The sequence below is a fragment of the Myripristis murdjan genome, chromosome 3 (assembly GCF_902150065.1).
Source record: "Myripristis murdjan chromosome 3, fMyrMur1.1, whole genome shotgun sequence".
NCBI classification, from domain to species: domain Eukaryota; kingdom Metazoa; phylum Chordata; class Actinopteri; order Holocentriformes; family Holocentridae; genus Myripristis; species Myripristis murdjan.
The window spans coordinates 24,351,603-24,372,072 of NC_043982.1; the positions used below are offsets into that span (position 1 = coordinate 24,351,603).

A 20,470-nucleotide genomic window follows, 5' to 3' on the forward strand; every position below is an offset into this window, starting at 1 on the left:
ATAAAGCATCTGCTAAACAGTTGCCTCAACAGGCTACTCCTCAAGTGCCGCCCCCTCCTCCGATGCCTTACGGCCCTCACCCGGACCTACCTCTCTATCCTCATCCACAGGTGGTAGCGCAGAACAGAAGGCGAAACAGACCAAACAATAAAAAGTCCAGCTCAGGTCCAAGCAGAAATGATAAGTGTCTCAAATGTGGAGGCTATGGGCACTGGGCCAGACATTGTCCGACATTCTCATATGATTATAACATTTATCCGCCCCCACAGCACGACCCTCTTCCTCAAGTGCCCCCACACTCACATCAAAGCCAAAACTACTGGCATCAGGCCCCTAGTGGCCAACAAATGCCACAACAATAGGGATGCCCAGCACTGACAGCAGGTGACTCACTGTGTTCAGATGACTTGTTTCTTGAAACTCTCGTTAAATTAACAGTCAATGGCGAGATTACATGTGTGTGAGTGACACAGGAGCAGATATTCTACTATAAACATGCCACTGCCTAAATCCGTTTCTCAGCTTCAATGCGTTCACATTGTCAGCACATAAGTTCCAAGGCCTGCAACAACTCCTCAACAAACCTCAGATCCATTTCATAAATTGATACCAAGCAAGATCATGACTGTGCTGCAGAAACTGATAAGGAAATGCCATTACATTCCACCCTATATAAACATCCAATTGAAAATGCTCAAATTACACTATATTGTGACACAGCCACCACTCTCCCACTGGCGAGTTAGTGACGTCATATGCTGCTATGGAAGAAACATCGGCTGAATTAGAGACAAAATAGGCACAGGTTGTCCCTGAACCAGCATCAGCTCAAATGACGGTCTTAGTCGCAAAAACAGAAGCATGTAAATTAGCGAAGGGAAAACTACCCCTATTTACACTGACTCGGCCTATGCAGTTCAAGCAGTACACATGGACATGTGTCACTGGAGAAGAAATGTTTTGTGACCTGAACTGGCAACCCTGTTAAACACTTAAATCAGCTACTTAATTTCTATTATGCCCTGCTTGAACTAGATCGGGTTGTTATAGTCAAGTGCAGAGGACACCAAAAAGGAGATGGAAAATTGTCAAGAGGTAACAATGCGGCAGATAGCAGAAATCAGATATCAGAAATCTTTACCATCATTATGCCAAAAGCATAACGAAATTGTGTGTTTCCATGTCCAGTGTTTCATCAGAAGAATAAAAGGAGAAATAACTAAAAATAAGAGTAGTAAATGGAACAAAACAAAACAATGAAAAGCTGTTTAAAAGCCACCAAAGCCTATATTATGTCAGAAAGGGCATAGTGGAGGTCACTGTGCTAGCTCTAGTCTAAAGTAACAGCCCTTATCTCACAACATTGGGATATCACTAATTATCTGTACCATGAGACCATGGACATGAAACACAGTCTCCCTCTCTCTCTCTCTCTCTGTCTCCCTATCTCTCTCTGTCTTACTCACAATCACTCACACACACACACCCACAACCACACAACCACATATAGCATTTACACCATAGCTTTAAACGATAGGCTTTTGAATTGTTGGAATCACAATAATACAGATGCTACAAAAATACAAAACACATAATTTGATATCAGATTACATAGTCCCAAAATATTAAAACCATCCACTTTCCATGGTAAGTTTTTTTTTTTAAGAAACAAGTTTTTTTTTTCTTGAATTAAAAGGAGAATTAAAAGAATTAAAATTCAGGGTTATGAAGGAAAAATATGCAGATGTGTTGGATTACCATTAGTGTATTTGGTACACTTACTGATCATGTGTAACATATGACAGACCTTTGTGAAAAACATTTTGTTTTTGTTAATTGTTAATTGTTTTAAATATTACATGCTTGATATATAATTACTGATTTTTAAGAAAAAAGATGATTTTGCATTTCTAGATTTATTGACTGTAAGTGTTCATGAAAAAAAAAAGAATAATGAATTGCTCTAAAATGACAACAAATTAAAATACTAAAAAGCTTTGAAAGAGCTGGAAGGGCTGGGGAGGTCGACCCCAAAACGCAACCATGAATGTTATTCCCCATGAGATTTTGACAGGAAGAAAAAATTCCCTGTCCTTCCAATACTGCACCAAGCGACACACCATATGTGTTGTATACTATGAGAATTTGGTTGAATATGTGAAATAACTGAACAATACTGTGACGAGTATTTTTCAACAGGTGACCCAGATACTCTCTGAGGAACAGGACCACGACACTTTTCAAGTGGAGGTTGGCAACTCGGTTGTCAGAACGTTTAACAAACTGAACTGGTCCTTTCTAAGATGGAAGGGACCATATAAGGGGGCTGAGGTCACACACACTTTGTGAAGGTGTGGTTAACAGACGATAGACTGAGAACTGGATACATAAAACCCACTGTGCACTGGCACAGGACACGAATGACAGAAAATTGACTGAGGTTCGCACTGACTTAGGAACCTGTCCTACTGACACTGACTGGACACGTGGCCCCGACTGTGACATACTTAGACACACACAGGCACTGACAATGACTATACTGGAATTGAAACCATACCAGAAGACTGGTGCATAACCATTATTAATGTTACCAAATGGCCAAATGCGATCAAACTCACTTATTGTCGTTCAGACATTTATTGGTATTGTGGTGGGAACTGCCTAAGAAATACGCTCCTTCTAAGCTGGTCAGAAACGTGTACTATATTATCCCTGATCGCACCACTGAAATTGATAAAGGCCTGAGCAGCTGAAATAGTTTCAAGGTATGCCAAGATTAACTTTGTTTTCCAGCCTGTCACCAAATTACAGCGGCACTAAAGAGGTGCATTTGACCTAAACCAAAATTCTCCTATATATGTAATTGGAGTTCCAAGAGGTGTGCCCGATGAATACAAACTAGTGGACCAAGATGCAGCGGGATTTGAATCCTTTTTATTCTGGTGGGTCACAATAAATAAGAATGTTTAGATAAATTACATCAATTCTTAACATTTAAAAAATTGGAATACATGGACTGGTCTGCACGAACAATTGGCTGCTAATTAAATAATAACCTACCAAAATAGACTCGCACTAGATTTTCTCTTACACAGGAGGTGTGTGCTATGATCTCCCAGGACTGTTGCGTCCTGATCCCAAACAATACTGCACCAGACAGCTCTATAACTGGAGCTCTCTCTGGCCTAAAGACTATGTCAGAAGAATTGGCAGAACACTCAGGGATATCAAATCCCTTAGCTGATTGGCTTGATCATGCATTCGGAAAATGGAAAACTGTGATAGTCTCTGTATTCATCTCATTGATCTTTGCAGTAACAGTACTCACGCTATGCAGATGCTGTTGCATACCATGCATCAGACATCTCTGTCTGAAATGCATCACTACGGCAATTAATGATAAATTCCCTGCACCACCTCCTTATCAATTAATCCAACACCATGGAGAGACAATTCCTCTGGTCTCCCTCCCTGAGCCCGGGGAGGATGAGACTGAAGAATACCATGACAGGACTGAAGTGGACCAGGACAAAGATGACGACGACGACCAAGAAGACCACTATTTGTATCCCTGAACCCCATATAGACACATGATATACGCTAATGCTAATACATAACCATATATATATACTCGCATACACATAGGGGCGTGCTACTTATAGTTTTCATAGTTATGTTTACTGTTTTCCATAATCTGTGCAAGAAGAATCATTGCTGATAGTTGCTAAGAACTCACACATAGCCAGCTTACACATATCCACTGACATATAGGTTGCTAGGAAGGTAGGAACACATGCTTCTGCTTAAGATTTAAATTATGTGCTTTTTGTTGTTGATATAGTAAGAATATACCAAAAGGGGGGCATTAAAACCTCATGCTTGATTGTGTTGCTTCTTTAGGCTGGGAATCACTGGCAGTTTGGGGGGGCTGACCAGCTGGTTTTCCGCCTAAAGCGGTACCGCAATACAGATTAAACATTCTCACCTTGTTGGTTGACATAATAAAATTATGTCAAAAGGGGGATTGTTACAATTGGCCTTATAGTTTGATTGTCTCTTGCATTATCCAATGTATTATATAGTTCATGACAGCTTGATCGCCAGCAGAAGACAGATAAACCAGGAGCCAGATGTACTTTCTCTATCTTGTTAGTTAGGTCTGTTGCATTAGATACACGCCCAGTCAACACACACACACTAGCATCACACATTCCAGTAATAACGCATGGGCAGTGGTTGGCCTGTCCATGTCTGGGTAACTGGCCAATTATTCTCGGTTGCGTGTAAGTCCAACCTATGTACGGGGCAGGCCCAAGCCCAAGAAGATAAATGTGCATCATTTCCTAATATTGGGGCTCATTCTGACTGAGCTGTCACTCTGAGACCAGCGCTGCCTTGCTTTATATGTGACCATAATAAATATTTCATCAGAAAATTGAATATTGACTCCGGTCTGTTCTTGGGCTTTCAACAAAAGAATCGGGAGCTAACACAATGAAAAGGTTCATGAAGATATCTACATGTAAACTGCATGGGATTAATTATCTATCATTAGCTGATGTACTGTAGTTTCAATTTCTATTTTAAAAGTGAAAGTGATGAGACCCCAGTCCTGCTACCCACAGCAGTTTGACACCACTGGTACAGCCTGTGCTGTGCATGCTTGTACCCTCCTCTAGTCCACACACACACAAAGGTGGAGAGGGAGAGAGAGAGAGAGAGAGAGAGAGAGAGAGAGAGAGAGAGACTAGTGTTGCAAAAACTACTTAAAAGAACTTCTACTTAAAAAAGTTGTGATGCCCAGGTGTGTCCTTGTCTTTTCATACCCATACCTCCATTTCTCTTTTCACAAAAAACTAAAATTGTAGTTTTGGAGTTAGTAATGGGCACATTTATTTCTTCTTCTTCTTTTTTTTAATTATATACTTTCAAAAATATTTGAAAAAGCACAAGTACACAAACAAGCTACTCTATTATAGTAACATGTAATTAGTTGCTTACACCTCTGGTAATCTATAGTTGTGGGTTAGAGCTGGTGTGTGTGTGTGTGTGTGTGTGTGTGTGTGTGTGTGTGTGTGTGTGTGTGTGTGCCCAAGGAGAGTCGGGGTGTCGATCAGACTGATTTCCGGGCGCTCCCTGATCACAGAAGACAGAGCAAGGAGCCAGCAGATCCTCTAAAATCCCTCGGCTGCAGTGTAAGCGTGATGTTGTGTTTACTTCGTCTCCTTCTCCTCTCCATCTTTCCCACAGGACACAAAACGCCGCATTGGGCCGCGTCGCGTCACGTGGAAACATCCACCAATCAGAGCTGCCAGAGCCCTGTTTCACAAGTGAGTTACAAAACACGCCTCGTGGCGCCAACATTATTCTCCCGGAACTTCTGTTGATGATAGTAGCTGGTTTTCAAGTGCGGCTGAAACACCATCACAGCTGCTCTCTTGTTGAAATAAAACGAGCTGCTGGACTTGTGCCGACATGGCGACAGAAATGGTAAAACACGAAGCTGTGGTGAAGACTCACAAGATGTCACAGGTGAGTTTACCGAAGCTGTCAATGTAAAAAGAGACTTTTTAAGCTAAATTGGCGATGTTATTAAAGACTAAAAATGCTAAATTAATGTAAAATAATAGCATGACTGACACCAAGCGTCCTTTAGCTTTGTGTTTTGCTAGGCTACTACTTCTGTTTTCGTAATATTGTTTATTTCATGTGTGTGTGTGTGTGTGTGTGTGTGTGTGTGTGTGTGTTTTTAATCTCTGTATTGACTTCGAGCACCAAGAAAAGTGCTATACACATAAAATGTATCATTAAAATGCATTATATCTTCGGTAAACAAATATTTCAGCAAAGCAAATCCAGTGGGCAATAAAAAAGACTGCGTCACTGACTTATTATCGTTGTGATTAAGTTACCTAACCAAAACCACTTAAATGAATTAATACAATTTTAATAATTTTTCCAGGAAATGACCCCTCCTGGGCAAAAGGACTCCGACAGAGAGGTGACAGTCCGCCGGTCAGCTCGACAGAAAAAACAAAGAGTCACCACACAGGGCGAGGGGGTCCTGGCACCTAAACGCCTCAACTACACCTCCAAAGAGGATGCTGCCAAAAAAACAGCCGAGAAGAGAAAGGTGAGGCGTTCAGGGGCATTTCCATTCTCAGACATTGCTATGTTTTGGAAGTTTCGTTTAGTTACAGGTTTCCAAATGATTTCTCTATTAGAGAGAGACTTTGAGTGAGAAAACAAGCGATGAAGACAAGGCGAGGAAGAAGGGCAAGGTCAAGAAGGAGGATGTTGAAAACAGCGATGTGGAGCATGCATCAGTAAGTCTGTTAGAGAAGCAGTTTTAACTCCCGATATGTCTGAATCTGGTGTTGTTCATTGTGCTGTACATCTGTGGTATGTAGAAACCTTTCTCTGCCACTGCTGTCTTTACTCCCCATAAAATGCTCTGTCTTTTTTGCAGGATGGACACAGAGGACTGTCTGCGTATGAACTGGAGCGCCTAGAGAACATCAGACAGAACCAAGCCTTTCTGTCTTCCATCAAATTATTCCAGGTAGGCAGACAGGTGCAGCCATTGCAGCCCCATTTTTTTTTGCCCAGATCAGTGTAATTTTTTGGTTTGTGAGTGTCGTGTTAACAAACAGAGCCCTCTGGTCTCTCCTAAAGAGAGTACAAACAGCAGGAAAATCCTGATGTGTGCAGATGCCAAGGGAAATTGGTTGATCTTTCCATTTTTATCAACGGGAGGGAGCTTTCCAGCTTTTCATCCCCCCTCAAAACAAACCTTAATAAGCTGTATCCCTTTTAATCCATGGAGGTCAGGGGATTTTTGTGGGCTTGTTTACGCCTAGTTGTATGTCTTGGGTGTGTATAGCTCTGTGCGCTCAGTTCACTGTATTTGGCAGTTGGCATTCAGGTGTGTTGTCCACTGACCATTTGGTCCAGTGGTTTGTCAGAGTTACTGTTTTGAACTATCTAGACCAGCGGTATCCAAGCTTTTTTCATCTGACAGCTACTTTGAAAAAATGAAAGTGGCCAAGAGCTTGTCACATCTTATATTCCTTACATTTATTTACATACTGTGTCTAACCTCATCAATGAACTTTACAACCAGCTAAATGCAGCAAATTTTTAAATGTTACCTAAAGTCTCCACTTTATATATAAAACAGTGCACATCAAAAGGCATGTGATATGTATTTTCTGAATCCAAGTTTAAATTTCAATGTATCCAATTTGCATAACGCGCTTTGAAATGGCAAAGCTCTGCTACAGTCAATGCATGATAAGTGTCACTGGTCCTGCTGTCTGTGAGTGGAAACGGTGGTGGAAAATTATTGTTTTTCTCTGTCAAAAGGCGACCGAGGATCTGAGAGAGTCGTCACGGCCGAAGCCATCGCAGAGGGGTCTCATGAGGTACAGTCAGTTGATGAACTACAGCATACTGATGGGAATGTGTTGGTGCGGTAACAGATGCTGAAGAATACAATTGATTGATCTGGCGTGACTGGGGACTCCCAGCTGTTGAAATGTGACTAAACAGGATAAAAATGGAGGACGATGGCAACCTTCTCATTCACAGGTTGTGGTATTGAGCATGGCCTTGCCAAGCAAGGCTCTTAGATCTGTGCAAGTTCAAACTGCGCCTAGTGTCACAGCTTGCACTGCATGATGATTACTAAAAATGGAGGATGAAAACGGAAAAAGTGACACATTTGTCTGCATTTTATCACCTAGCAGCCATACTGTGTAGTCAGAACTGTTGTCCCCCATAAGTTTCATGTTTTTTTCATGACAGTAGACAGTTTTGTAACTTTTTTTTTTTTTCTGTGTAAAGTGGACATTACTGAAAACATCAACTCTTAGACAAGGCCAGTGTCTTCTTGATGCAACTGTAACACTACATTTTTGTTGTGGCAGGTCAAAGGCTGCTGTGAGAGAAGTGCTGCCTCCTCGTAAGTCCCTTCGTCTCCAACATAAAGAGGCAGAGGTCCTCACACTCCCACCTGAACCCCGAGGGGTTTTTTTGGACCAAAGCAAAGTAAGTGACTAACTAATTATTACATAGATTTTAATTTGACTTGTTCTAATAACATTTTTTTCCCAATTAAACTCAAAAGTAGTAGTGTATAAACAGCACAAAGTTAATGTCTTATTTTAATGAACAGTGTAGACACAGTTGGTGGTTGTTGGACAAAAATATTAACTTGTCACTTCATGAATGCTGCACTTCTGCTCATGAGTTTCAGATTGTTTTTGTTTGCTCTGTCACTTGTTTGCACTTGTTATTTCTTTCTTCATCTCTCTCTGTCTCTCCCTCTCTCTTTCTTTCTCTCTCTCATATGAAAGTCTGAGTCAGTCAAGAAGCATCTTGGCCCTCTGCCGCTGGTTCCAGTGAACATGGAGGAGGGCAGTCGGCTGCCTCCAGAACTTCTTGAGCTCTGCTCTGAGGTGGGAGTCAGGGGAATTAACAGGGTTTCATATTTCAGGTTTATTGTATTTGGGACACGAGAGCACCCAGAGATTACCAGCTTTTGGGCTTAACAATTAGTCTTAACAATTAGTCCATCGCAGTGGACCTCATTTATCAATATGTTCATAAATGTTTGTGCATATTATCTTGTACATGTGTACTAACTAAAAACATCAGCTGTATTGATCAAAGATTTTGAGCTGCGGCATTTACTTTGCACCCACATTTATATTGAAAAATGTCAACCACTGGTAAACTGGAAGCTCAACCTCGATAACTGTACATTACCATAATAACATCACCAAAAATTCTCTAGATAATGTTCAGCAGAACACAGACATACACTTTATTGCCCTTGTAACTTTTTGATGCATCTTGCTAACAGACAGACAGATTGGTGAAATCAAAACACACGCTGTCTCCGTTTTAACCTTAAATCTAATGATATGTTCATATTTCCAGCAATACAGCCTAATCCTGTAGAATCATCCTGTAAATCTTGAAATATTGTCATTCTATACACAGGACTCCACAAAGGAAGTAAAGATGCAGCCTGATCTCAAGGAGTAAGTTTTCAAAAGTTAATGTTCTGCAATTTTTGCATTTTAGCTTGCTTCCTAACCTGTAAAGATGTTGCTGCAATCTCTGCTTCTAAAACAAAACCGTTGCATTTTAGATCACAGCATTCTTCATTGTATCTTGAAGAACATTCTCGGAGGGCTCATACAAGTAGGGAGGAAACTATGGGTTGTTGTGTTTATGCAGGTACAGCCGTGCACTTAAGACCATGAGGATAACTGAGGACCAAGTGGCCAAAGTGGTGAAGGATCGTATCTTCTCTGCTGCGTTTCACCCCTGCAGCCGCAGTCTGCTCATGGCTACGGGGGACAAGTGGGGACGTGTTGGACTCTGGAACATGGTGAGTCCTGTTAACAATTTGATACTGCACATCTTCTTTAAAACTTGGTATTCTTCAGGGTCCAACAGTTTATTCCAAAGAGAAATTTTCAGCCCTAGTCTGACAACAAAGATTTATTCTATCACTCTGAAACATAAAATTTAAATTGACTGCTAATGTTGCCAACCAGTGGGTCGTTTTGGTGAGAATGACGGGGAATAATGTAACATCAGTCAGCAGACATCTGGGCCCTGTTTTGTCCTTTAAACACAGATAAAACACGTCTGAAATGTATTGGCATCATGAACAAAAACTACACACTTTTAAACGTGTTCAGTTAAGTGAGCTGTGTTTTCTGAACTTACTTTAAGCTCAGCTGTCCAAGATGACTATATAGAAATTTAACAAATCAATATTCCATCCTCCTTCAAAGAACCCAAAGAACCTAGTCAGCCAGATGAGGATTACCCAGATATGTTCGACTGGATTACATCACATTATCAGACACAAGTAAATCACACACCGAAATAACGTTTTCTTTTTTTTCCCACATTTGTACTCTTTCAGGGTGGCAGCTGGGGTGATGATGGTGTGCTGCTCTTTGAGCCCCACAGTCGCCCAGTGAGCTGCATGGCGTTCTCCAGGGCTAATCCCAGCCACCTGCTCAGCCTCAGCTATGATGGATCTCTGCGCTGCATGGATGTAGAGAAGGCTGTCTTTGATGATGTAACTAAAGTTTTGTTCAGTTCATCATATTGATGTTTTGTTGTTGGTGCTGAGGCATTTATCTGTAAAGATTTATTCTGTTAATGTCCTCTCTGAAACTTACTTAGCTGATAGTGCTTGGCAAGAAACACTTTCAGTCACTAGATGCATGTTGGCCATTATTTGGCTACTTGCTTAAGGGAAAATAAAAAAATGTAATTTGCACCTTTTTTAGGATTTTGGCTTTGTTTATAGGTTACTATTATTAGCCATCAACAAAATTTTAAAATGCTAAAAGTCAAATCATTTTCTTTGTCCTACAAGGTGTATGATATTGATGATGGCTTGAAAAGCTTTGACTTCTTGTCACACGACTGTTCAGCACTAGTGGTGGGCGACTGGTATGGAGATGTTGCCATTGTTGACAGACGCACTCCGGGGTAACGTACCATCATTTTCATAAGCTATTGGAGTATTAACAAGAAAATGTAGCACTTCTCCACTCTTTGCTATGTCTCATCGCAGACATACATGATGCTTTTACTGTTTCAGAAAGGTTCAAAGCTGTTTTTAGCTGTTTTCTCTCTTGTCTAATTTCTCTGCAACAGCTCCGCCATGTCAGTTCACAGCCTGGACACTAAAAGCGTTCGCTGTGTTAGCGTCCACCCTCTACAAAACCAGTACTTTGCAGCGGCAGAGAGCAAGTATGATTCAGCTTGATCCATAGTCTCTCATCAGTTGTCCACCTGAACTACATGCATCAGTAGTCCGATCAGTCTTTTAACTTTGGCAAACCACTGTTTTCTTCTTCTCTGTAGGGTTGTGAGTATTTATGACAGTCGCTATCTGAAGAAGACCAAGAGCCAGGCGGTCTCCCAGCTGCATGGCCACTCTTTAAGCATTTCCAGTGCATATTTCTCTCCTAGCACAGGGAACAGAGTTCTTACCTGCTGTATGGACGACAAGATCAGGTGAGGCAGAGCAGCTGAAACAAATGGACTGCATGACACTTTTCTTGGAATTCACGTTCTAATTAAATATGTATCTGTGTTTTTTTTACAGGATATATGACACCTCTGCAATGACCACCGAAGCTCCCTTGCTGACCTCCATCAGGTACTGCATATCCATTTAGAAAAGTTGTGTCAACATGTTTGGGAGTTTGGGAACGAAAATCAAGCAATTTTAAAAAGTCACTGTGCATTGTGTTAGTGGAAAGAACCACACAGAAAGCAAGTGTTTATACAACATTACTGTTTACAGTGAGTCCATGCAATATGTCTGTACAGGAAGTGGGTTCTTGATCACGTTCTTGATGAAGCTATACATTAGAGGTGTAGGGATGAATTCATTGCACTGATGCATCAATTTGAAATTCTCGGCAAATCAACTGCATCAGCCCGTTAAAAGAAATAAATTTTGTCTATTCAGTATAAGTAGAATTGTTTGCTCAAATTGTGGTTTACAAACTGAATTGAATTGTGCTGAAAAATTTTTAGACGTAACATTTTCGATTTCTTGTTTTTAGACATGACATGCAGACAGGCCGCTGGCTGAGCAAGCTGTCAGCAGTGTGGGACCCTAAACAGGAGGATTGCTTTGTGGTGGGAAGTATGGGGAGGCCTCGGAAAGTGCTGGTGTTCCACGAAAGCGGCCAGCTCCAGCACACCTTCAGAGACGACGAATACCTCACCACGGTGCTGTCCGTCACGGCGTTTCACCCCACGAGGAACGCCCTGCTGGGGGGCAACGCCTCCGGACGCCTGCATGTCTTCACCGACTGAGACACAAACATGTACGAGATCACGTAAGCAGAACACAGGCAGTTACGTTCTGCAGTAAAAATGAGCAAGACACTGTTGTCAAAAACAGTCGTTAATGGGGACTGCACAGCACACACAGTTTGCCTTTGAGACAGACATCTCACCTGCTGGAAACTGTATGATAGGCCTGCTAGTTGTAAAGAAAATACTGACATCTGACTAGTTGGGATAGTTCTTTCTCTTGCATGTTCTTCATTTATGTTTACATTTATGTTACGTTATATTTATGTTTACATTTATGTTTAGGGATGTCTAGAGAGCTCCTGATATAGTACTACCACAATAAAGGAGCCACAATACAGTAGCATCTTTATAACGTTGGAAAGTATCAAATCAGTTATACTTTTTTGGGACCACTGTCAAGAATATGACCTTCTGGTTGTAATTAAATGACTAGAAATGTAAGTAGAGATACTGCACTTTTGGCATCAGATAGTTTAACATGCATTGTTAAACACAGGCATACTGTAGTGTAGTTCAATAAAACTTTGACAAATCTTTAAATATCCTGTCTTATCCACCTATCCCTTCAAATAAAATTGTGTTTCTCTCCTAATCTGATATCCCGTGGGGTTAGGGTTAAGGTTTGGTCTTTCCTATTGGTTTATACTTGTGAACGATCCTTCCCTGCACAATGCCCCGCCCAAACATCCAACAGGAAATGTATCAAATTGAGAGAGTCCATTTCATGGGGTCTTAGAGAATATCCAGTTGGTGTCAAGTGCTTAGAAATTATCTGATGAAAGTTAATTATGCCTTTTTTTGTTGTTGTTGTCTCCTCCATCTGAAGCCAGCAAATAACCAAAATAGTTGGAGGTAAAGCAGTGTTGGTGTCTGGATGGAAATACATCACAGTTTGGGCTGTAATGAGTAGCTGCTGGGAAGTTCATTGTGTTGACTTTTTTATGTTTCTTTTTTTATATGTTAAGTATTTACTGCTGAAACAAGTAAACTACTGAAAAAATCTTATGTTTCTTGAACTGAATAAAATTTTTGTACCTCTGACAGTGAGTGATGATAAATGAGACTGAAAAGCCTAGCTCAGCTTTGGGAGTGTCAGTGGTAGCACCAGTTAACTGTAGATGGCAGTATTGTACCATAAATGCACTCTGTGTGTGTGTGTGTGTGTGTGTGTGTGTGTGTGTGTGTGTGTGTGTGTGTGTGTGTGTGTGTGTGTGTGTGTGTGTGTGTGTGTGTGTGTGTGTGTGTGTGTGTGTGTGTGTGTGTGTGTGTGTGTGTGTGTGTGTTTTGCCACATCTGCCTCAGAAAATGCTGTATTTAACTTTTTTTTGGCTTGACATTTGGTGCTGGCAGTCTGTTTTGACTATTATAACTCCAGCAGTGGATCTAAGACACTTTTTGTGACCCTCAGTATTTATGCTTTTATATAAATTCACATTGTACACTCAAACCTCAACTTCAGTAGTCAGATGAAGTGTCAGCTTTAAGAATATATTATATTTATTGATAAATTAATTGAATACACCAGTCTTCAGTCTGTGATTGGAAATAAGCAGTCTTGTTCAGAGGTAACAAAATGCAGAACACATGCTTACAGAGAAATATCCATATGCATGACCATGGTACAGGAAGGGATCTTACAACTGCAGCCATATTCCTGTGTACACACCCAACTTCCCCTCCCCTTTTCACCATGACTTTGCAAGTAATGTGAAACAATTTAGCAACAAAGCTCAAAAATACTCCATGTTTTACTGAACTTGAATCCCACAAGGAAGATTCAGGTAGTTAAATAATGCTACTTTTTGTGTAGACTGGCAAAAAATACAAGCTGTTCTGCTACCGTTGCAGTAAAACCTGTTTTGAAAGTCCAGTGAAAACTGGGCTACTGTCTCAGATGTTCTACATGTACTTCCACAAGAAAAAACAAAAACAAAAAAAAAAAACGTGTTTTGAATGGAAACAAGAAGGAGCGCTCTAGGCTTACCTGCTGATTTGGCAACAGCTAAACAGGATTTAAAGTAACACGAACGCTAGGAGTTTTAGTGATGTATCTTCTGCACTGCACAGCGGGACTGATATGATCTGGAGCACTGCCCGTCCTTCCCCTCACACATGCATCTCCAGGCTGTTTTCTGTCTTTCCTTTGCAGGAGGATTCAAAATATACAGTTTGCATGAAGCAGAGAGAGCAAAATATTACTTTGCTGTTTTAAGGTTCATATTAATTTCTAAATTTTCTGTTTTAATAGTTATTGCTCAGATTATGTTGTATAGTTTGTCATACGCATAAAGAGAAAATGAGAATTAAAGGTATATGATACCATAGGAGGTATATAAAAAAAAAAAAAAAAAAAAAAAACTGTCAATTTTCTACTGTGACTGGCCATTTCCATTTTTTCTTTTAAAATACACAATCACTTTACCATCTAGCACCATCTGAATATTCATTAAAGCACATACATCGATAAGTTAATTTATCAACTCTGGAAAACAACCATAAAATATGAGGGATTTATTAAATATAAATATATCAAACAGTTGATATGTCTGGTACTCCATCTACTCTGAACTAAAAAAGGAAAAAAAAAAAAAAAAAAAAGGTTACTTATGCTTCCTGTCATTAACATTGTTTTGGACTGAGAAAATATCACTACTGTACAAATTAAAATTTGAAACATTTAAAGCCTATTTATGTTTCAAGGGCTGAGTGGTCTCAAAACAAACAAGTCTAGTCTTAAATTGTGTCTTTCAATCTGTGGGATTTTAAGTTAGAGTTAAGTATTCATATACCTTTCTTCAGTGCCACACACCCTGTGGAGAAAAATGTATACTGGCTCTCATGTATCCATACTATTGCTGCGTACAAAGTGTGTTCACTCATTTCTCTGGGTAAAATATTTTTTACCCTCTGATCAGCCACTTACCACATGCCAACTTTGGGAAAACGGTACATTCACCTCCTGAACTACCACTGATGGGCTTCTGGAGGTGAACCTCTGTTTACTTGTCATAAAACAACCTTACTTACAGAAATGGTTCACCAAATAAAATAAAATAAAATAAAATATATCTTTAAAAAAACAAACAAAAAACAAAACAAAACAAAACAAAAAAAAAAAAACAAGCAAACAATAGGAGAATGGAAGAACTATGACCATGAAATGACTTAAAAAATCCAGGTCCAGTCCTTCTTCACACTGAAGAAGACACAAGCCAGCACATGATGGTGTGTAGTTTTTAATAACTATAGCCCACTGAAATAAAGGCCTTTTATTTTTCAAATCTACCTTGACTGCCTGGACCTGTATTTTTCTACATGCTGTTTTTACATGGTCATAATTCTTCCATTCTCCTTTGTTGTTATTCCCTTCTATGAGCACCAGTGGTTTAAGGGACACCAGCAGCGCTCTTGTTACTTTCTTCTTTAAAAAAAACAAACAAAAAAAAAACACTATCCATCATTCAGAGAGTTCCTGTGTGATTTGGTGGGGTTTACAGTCTGCCACAGTTGTCCCGGAACCCAAAGAATACTGATCCCTCCTCCGGATGGATATTGTTTTGTGGCAAACTTAACAGCAGCAGCTCTCTATAAAGACAATAACAGGGAATCCTGGAATAATTCACAGCCCAACTGGGAGCTATTTCCTGTTGAACAACGCCTGCACACTGTACCTATCTGCCTCTAATTACTACTTGCTGGGGGCAGACACATACAGTTTCCCGGTGTTCTTGGACAGGAAATAGTTCCCAACTGAATACTTCACCCCTGAAGGTTGTGAATTACGCTGGGTATCCGTGTCATCGTTTCTGAAAAGAGCCGTTGTTGCAGTTTTTTTCACATGTGCATTTTCAACAGCATGAGCTCCACAAACAAATAGCCCAGCGCCACTGTGCTGAGACAGCTTCCAAATCACACAGAAGCTACCTGGATGGGTTTAAGTAGGAAAATATATATTTGCTGTATTTTGGGTGAACTGTTCCTTTAAAGATGGTTTTTAACTTATGCTGTAGTTTGTTGCATTTGTTAAAGATGCACTGTGGGTGACTGGTGAAATTACATAGAGTAAGGCTAGAGAAGGACAGCAGTATTTCCATCTGTTGACCCAAACTAATCTTGTGTCAGAAATGTCAGAGACAACAGAGGTTTCTTTGGTAGGTGTGTGATGAAGTCAGAAAACTGCAATAAGACATAAACACGACTTAAATCCACCTCTTGTAAGTGAGTGCTAACCTGACCCACAGAGCTAAAAACTACATATCAATTGTAAAAAAAAAAAGAAAAAAAAACAAAACAAAAAAACTAACTTCCATTAAAATGGATTGCAAGGAATTCTCTTAATATGCTAAGGAGACATTATTACTTTTTTTTTTTTTTTTTTTTTTTTTTTTTTTTACAAAATGGAAACATTTTCAATATCTTCAGCCTTCACAGGTTAACTAGGTAAAATATTCTCAACACACCAGGGTTGAACAAAGTGAGAGGACCTACACTCAGCGGGGTCTTGATGCAAAAACAAATACATTAGCTTTCTTAACCGTATACTATGGGAAAAAATCACCAATTTTTTTTAATGTTAGAGTGCACTTTACAAAGGTAAAACAATGTCAAATTCCCCATTACGGAAAGGATCTTGGATTTTATATTAACAGTATTGCACATAGAGTTTAACTCCTTCTACAGTCTAAAGTGTGGGAATTGAAGTGCTCACCAACATTGCTCTATCTCTACATGACTAGCTCACACAGCTCCGTCACCTTTACATCTAGGTTTGTAACACTGTAAAAAATACCTACGCCAAACTGACACTTGTTCTTTAGACGCAGAAGTTCATCGTAGTTATTAGTACTGTTTGGCTGCAATTTTGTGAAATCCACCGATAAAAACACTTCCCTTACATGAATCCTTACAAGGATCTAGTTGATAGTCGATGGACTTTACAAGACAAACTTTAATGTTGCTCTAATGTCTGGACAAAAATAATAACGTGAGCACACGGTTGATGTATGTCTAATATGTGACCATACACCAAGTCACAGTCATTAATTACAAAAATAGTCTTTCAAGCCTTCTTACAGGACAGCATCTGCATCACACCTGGGTCAAATAGTAGTTGCAATTAATCATTAGCCTTAGTTTTTAACTCATGTGAAGTGCCAGATGAGTGGCATTTACCAAATCGGGACAATTCAAGCAGTGTTGGATAAGTGATCGATCACTGAAAAAAGGTACTATAATTTATTTTCACATTCTTTCTTGTGATTGTCTGAACTTTCTGCCATTCATGTTGTTCCGTGCGGCAAAGTCCACTCATCTGCTTCGGTACAATAAAACAAACCACAATAAATATTCACAAATAGTATTTGACTAGGATTTGGTTTACATTCAAGAAGTGCCACTTCAATTTTCCATTTCACACTTTCTCCAACCTCCACATACTGGTGCAACTGAAGAGAGCAGTTTTAATCTCATAGCAGCAGCCATGGTGAAATATTTTATTATCATGGATGGTCTGTTGGTGTTGAAATAAGAGAATGACATGAGTTAGACTGGCCCCCTTTTGCGCTTTCTCTCCACACTTTTCTCTGCCCCTCTTTTACAGTCAAGTCAAACAACACACACCGACATCTCTGATCCCTCTTTGTCTTACATTAATGTTACAACATAGAAATTAATAAAAAATTAAAGGCAACTGTTATCTGTGGTTGAACAGTGTGTTCTCTCCTCATGTCTGCGACAGACTGTGAGAGACAAACCCTGTTGCTGTGACTTTGTGTAAAAATAAAGTACCTTGAGATGACCTGATTTTGCAAAGTAATATGTGTGTTGATTCATTTCCTCGCAGTAATAGTCAAAACAAACAAACAAACAAACAAACAAACAAAAAAAAATGACAAGGCTCTTCTGGGGACAGTCCGTGGCTTGTGACAGGAACTGTGTCCTGGGAGAAGCAGGGTTAATGTTTGGATAGGTCTACTGTCTGTTGCTCTCCCTCCACCCGCCTTCATGTGTTGTGAGTGTCTCTTCTCCCTCAGTGGAGTCCTGTTTTTCATTTAGTCTCTACCTTTCGCTTTGTCTCACTTGCTGATAAGGAAGCCTCCCATCCAGCGCAACTTACAGGCGAACCAGCGCCGCAATGGGCAGAAGTACTCAAAGTGGAACTGCTGGAATTCAGGCGTCTTGCGGATGTCCCTCAGGAAGGCAATGTCCAGCTCTGACTCGGTCAGCATGATGAGGAGCAGCAGCAGGGCGAACAGGAGTCCTATGGTGACCAGGAACAGGCGTAAGACGCTCAGGACGAACTTATTCAGGTCCTCCGCGTCGCTCGGAGGTGCCGACCTGCTCCGGCCTGTCCGCCGCGCCCTCCCGCCAGGCCCAAACTCCGCTGCCTGGCCCTCCATCGACGCCCTGGCCGCCGACTCCTTCTCCTCTTCTATGCTGCAGGGAGCGCCGTTCAGATGACGCGCCACGGCCAGCTCCATGCCATGTTCGGCCACTGGCGTAGGTAGCACGCTGTCTGAGGGGCTGTAGGCCTCGTCAGAGATGATTCCCGACGCGCCAGCCTCGCTGCCGTCCACCATCTGTCCCCGTGAACGAGGCATGAAGGAGTCGCCGTGGGAGACGGAGCGCACGGGTGTGGAGTGGGCGCTGTCTCGAAGGGACTCCAGACCTGGAAGCACAGACAGAGAAATTCTGACACTTGAAACACTTTGATCTGTGCTGGTCATTTTTTGCAATATGTAGTTATTAGAGTCAGGGAGCCATGACAATATATAATCAATGCATAATGATCATATTATCTACACTATCTATCAATGAACAATGCCCAATAGCATTATTTTGGCACAAGGTACATCACCAATTTACATTTTGTCCCTTGGCTCTGGTGTACAGCCCAATTTATTAGTTTGTACATACAACACAAGTTTTTTTTTTTTTTTTTTTTTTTTTTGGTTGCTTTGTGTGCAAGAGATACAGTTTTGAACTTTATCAAATCACTCCCACATTTTGGTTAAGTCACTATGGAAACTAACTAAACTAATCTTATCTTATCTAAACTATTACTTGATGTAAAGGCCTTAACAAGAAACACATTTTAATCATGGAGAAACAACACAATACACAATTCCTATTCACAGAGTGAACAAAGGGGGAATTCTTTCTGTGTTTGGATTTTTTGCTGCATGTTTGCATGTTTGTGTGTTGGCATTGGTGTGAGACAGCCAAGCCCGAGGGCAGGAGACAGTGTGAGCGGATGGCAGTGTGCTAATGTGAAAAGAGAGGAGGTCAAATCCACTTTAAAATAATCTTTGCTGACAACGTGACACTGCCAACTTTACTTTGTAGATCACCCATTTAACTCGAGTGAAATACCCACATCACGCCGTAAAAAAAAACAAAAAAAAACTGCTCCGAATATGACCTTCTGCAAGTGTAGAGGCACAGATGAAGGCAATGTGTTAAGACTTTATATACATTCATTATTAAGTACTGTGCAATCTATAGCTGTTGATATTGTTTATACTGAAAATACAGGCCACTGATGTGCAACAAAGAGGGCCGTATTGTTCAAAACATGAAATCAATGATTCTGTTTTTGATGCGTAATGGTTTCTTTTCCGCAAAATGACAACTCTTATATCGAGCAGTGACGTCTGATTTCAGTTATGTTGTCAAATCTTCAAGATCATCGTCACTGGGAAAGACGTCCCTGGGGTCAGTCAGTGAGGAATGAGAGACTTCACTTCTTGAAACCTGTGCACGATCAAAGTGCCGCACAAAATCCTTATTTCTCTGTAGTTTAATCAAAAAAGGCCCATTCTTCTCTTTATATGCAAATGAATTTACATGACTTCACACAATGGGGGAAGATACTCTTAGTTTCTGTACTATATCTTTTTATGACTATTAGACAATACATCTGGCATTTTATAAGTGAAATATAAAATATATCTAAGTAATGTAGCAAGGTTAGTGTCCCAGTGTTGTTGTTCACAGTAGAGATTTGAAGCTGCTGATCAATTAAAGGAGCCCGAGAGCTAAGAATTCATAAAAAAAAAAAAAAAAAAAAAAAAAAAACTGGCACACATCAGACGCAATAAGTCATGGGACTGTACACAACCTGTACTTGTTTTATGATTGAAGCTACATAAGAGCAGGTCCAAGGGGAAATTATGTTCAGCCAGAGTTAAATTAGTCCTAACACGTGGAGCCACTCAGTCTCTTTGATTGTGAGCCTGGTTTGCTACCAAAATGTTCAAGTACATGATGCTCTGTTGAACACTGTGCCAAAACGTATTAGCTCGATGTGGCCAGAGGGGGGAAAATGTTGTTGGAGTGCCGCAATGTTTTTAATGGCTAGCTTGTCATAACAAACACTCAAGACACTGACATCTTGTCATGTAATCCACGTCTAAATGAAAAACTTCCGAGGAGTGTTGGGTGTCCCCCACCCTTCCCAAAGTAAACATGCAACACAAGGAGAGCTTCCTCCGAGGCCTCCCCCATTACTCTTACTCAGCTCTCCCTCGATTCTAATGACTTCCAAAGCTGCTCTCTGGAAGCTGCGCGATCACACGGAGGAAAGCTGTCAGAGTGGTCC

At 40.5% G+C, this 20,470-nt stretch overlaps 2 protein-coding genes across 6 annotated transcripts in view; one reads left to right on the forward strand and one right to left on the reverse strand.

Annotated features, from left to right (window-relative positions):
• Positions 1-269: 269 nt before the first annotated feature.
• LOC115378879 (FERM domain-containing protein 5-like) overlaps positions 270-20,470 on the reverse strand; it is a 118,585-nt gene continuing 98,384 nt past the window's right edge. For 3 of the 5 annotated variants that reach the window (XM_030079421.1, XM_030079434.1, XM_030079443.1), the window contains one exon: positions 16,265-18,538. In XM_030079421.1, the coding sequence (XP_029935281.1) occupies positions 17,946-18,538 (593 nt within the window). In that variant the 3' untranslated portion in view covers positions 16,265-17,945. Of the gene's footprint in view, positions 283-16,264; positions 18,539-20,470 lie in introns of those variants that run through there. The other 2 variants (XR_003930179.1, XM_030079452.1) reach the window with 2 other exon arrangements.
• On the forward strand, positions 5,340-12,912 carry wdr76 (WD repeat domain 76). The gene is made up of 15 exons (XM_030079463.1): positions 5,340-5,532; positions 5,963-6,133; positions 6,225-6,326; positions 6,470-6,562; positions 7,366-7,424; positions 7,929-8,049; positions 8,358-8,459; positions 9,007-9,047; positions 9,247-9,400; positions 9,947-10,105; positions 10,409-10,524; positions 10,693-10,788; positions 10,903-11,055; positions 11,147-11,200; positions 11,613-12,912. Exons 1-15 carry the CDS (start codon positions 5,476-5,478, stop codon positions 11,866-11,868), a joined length of 1,734 nt encoding a protein of 577 aa, XP_029935323.1. The 5' UTR covers positions 5,340-5,475; the 3' UTR covers positions 11,869-12,912.

Bases quoted from the DNA above. Each gene is read 5' to 3' on its own strand.
- wdr76 (XM_030079463.1), top strand. From the start codon at position 5,476: ATGGCGACAGAAATGGTAAAACACGAAGCTGTGGTGAAGACTCACAAG. The intron at 9,401-9,946 runs GTGAGTCCTGTT...GTACTCTTTCAG, and splicing joins GTGTTGGACTCTGGAACATG to GGTGGCAGCTGGGGTGATGA. The intron at 10,525-10,692 runs GTAACGTACCAT...TCTCTGCAACAG, and splicing joins GTTGACAGACGCACTCCGGG to CTCCGCCATGTCAGTTCACA.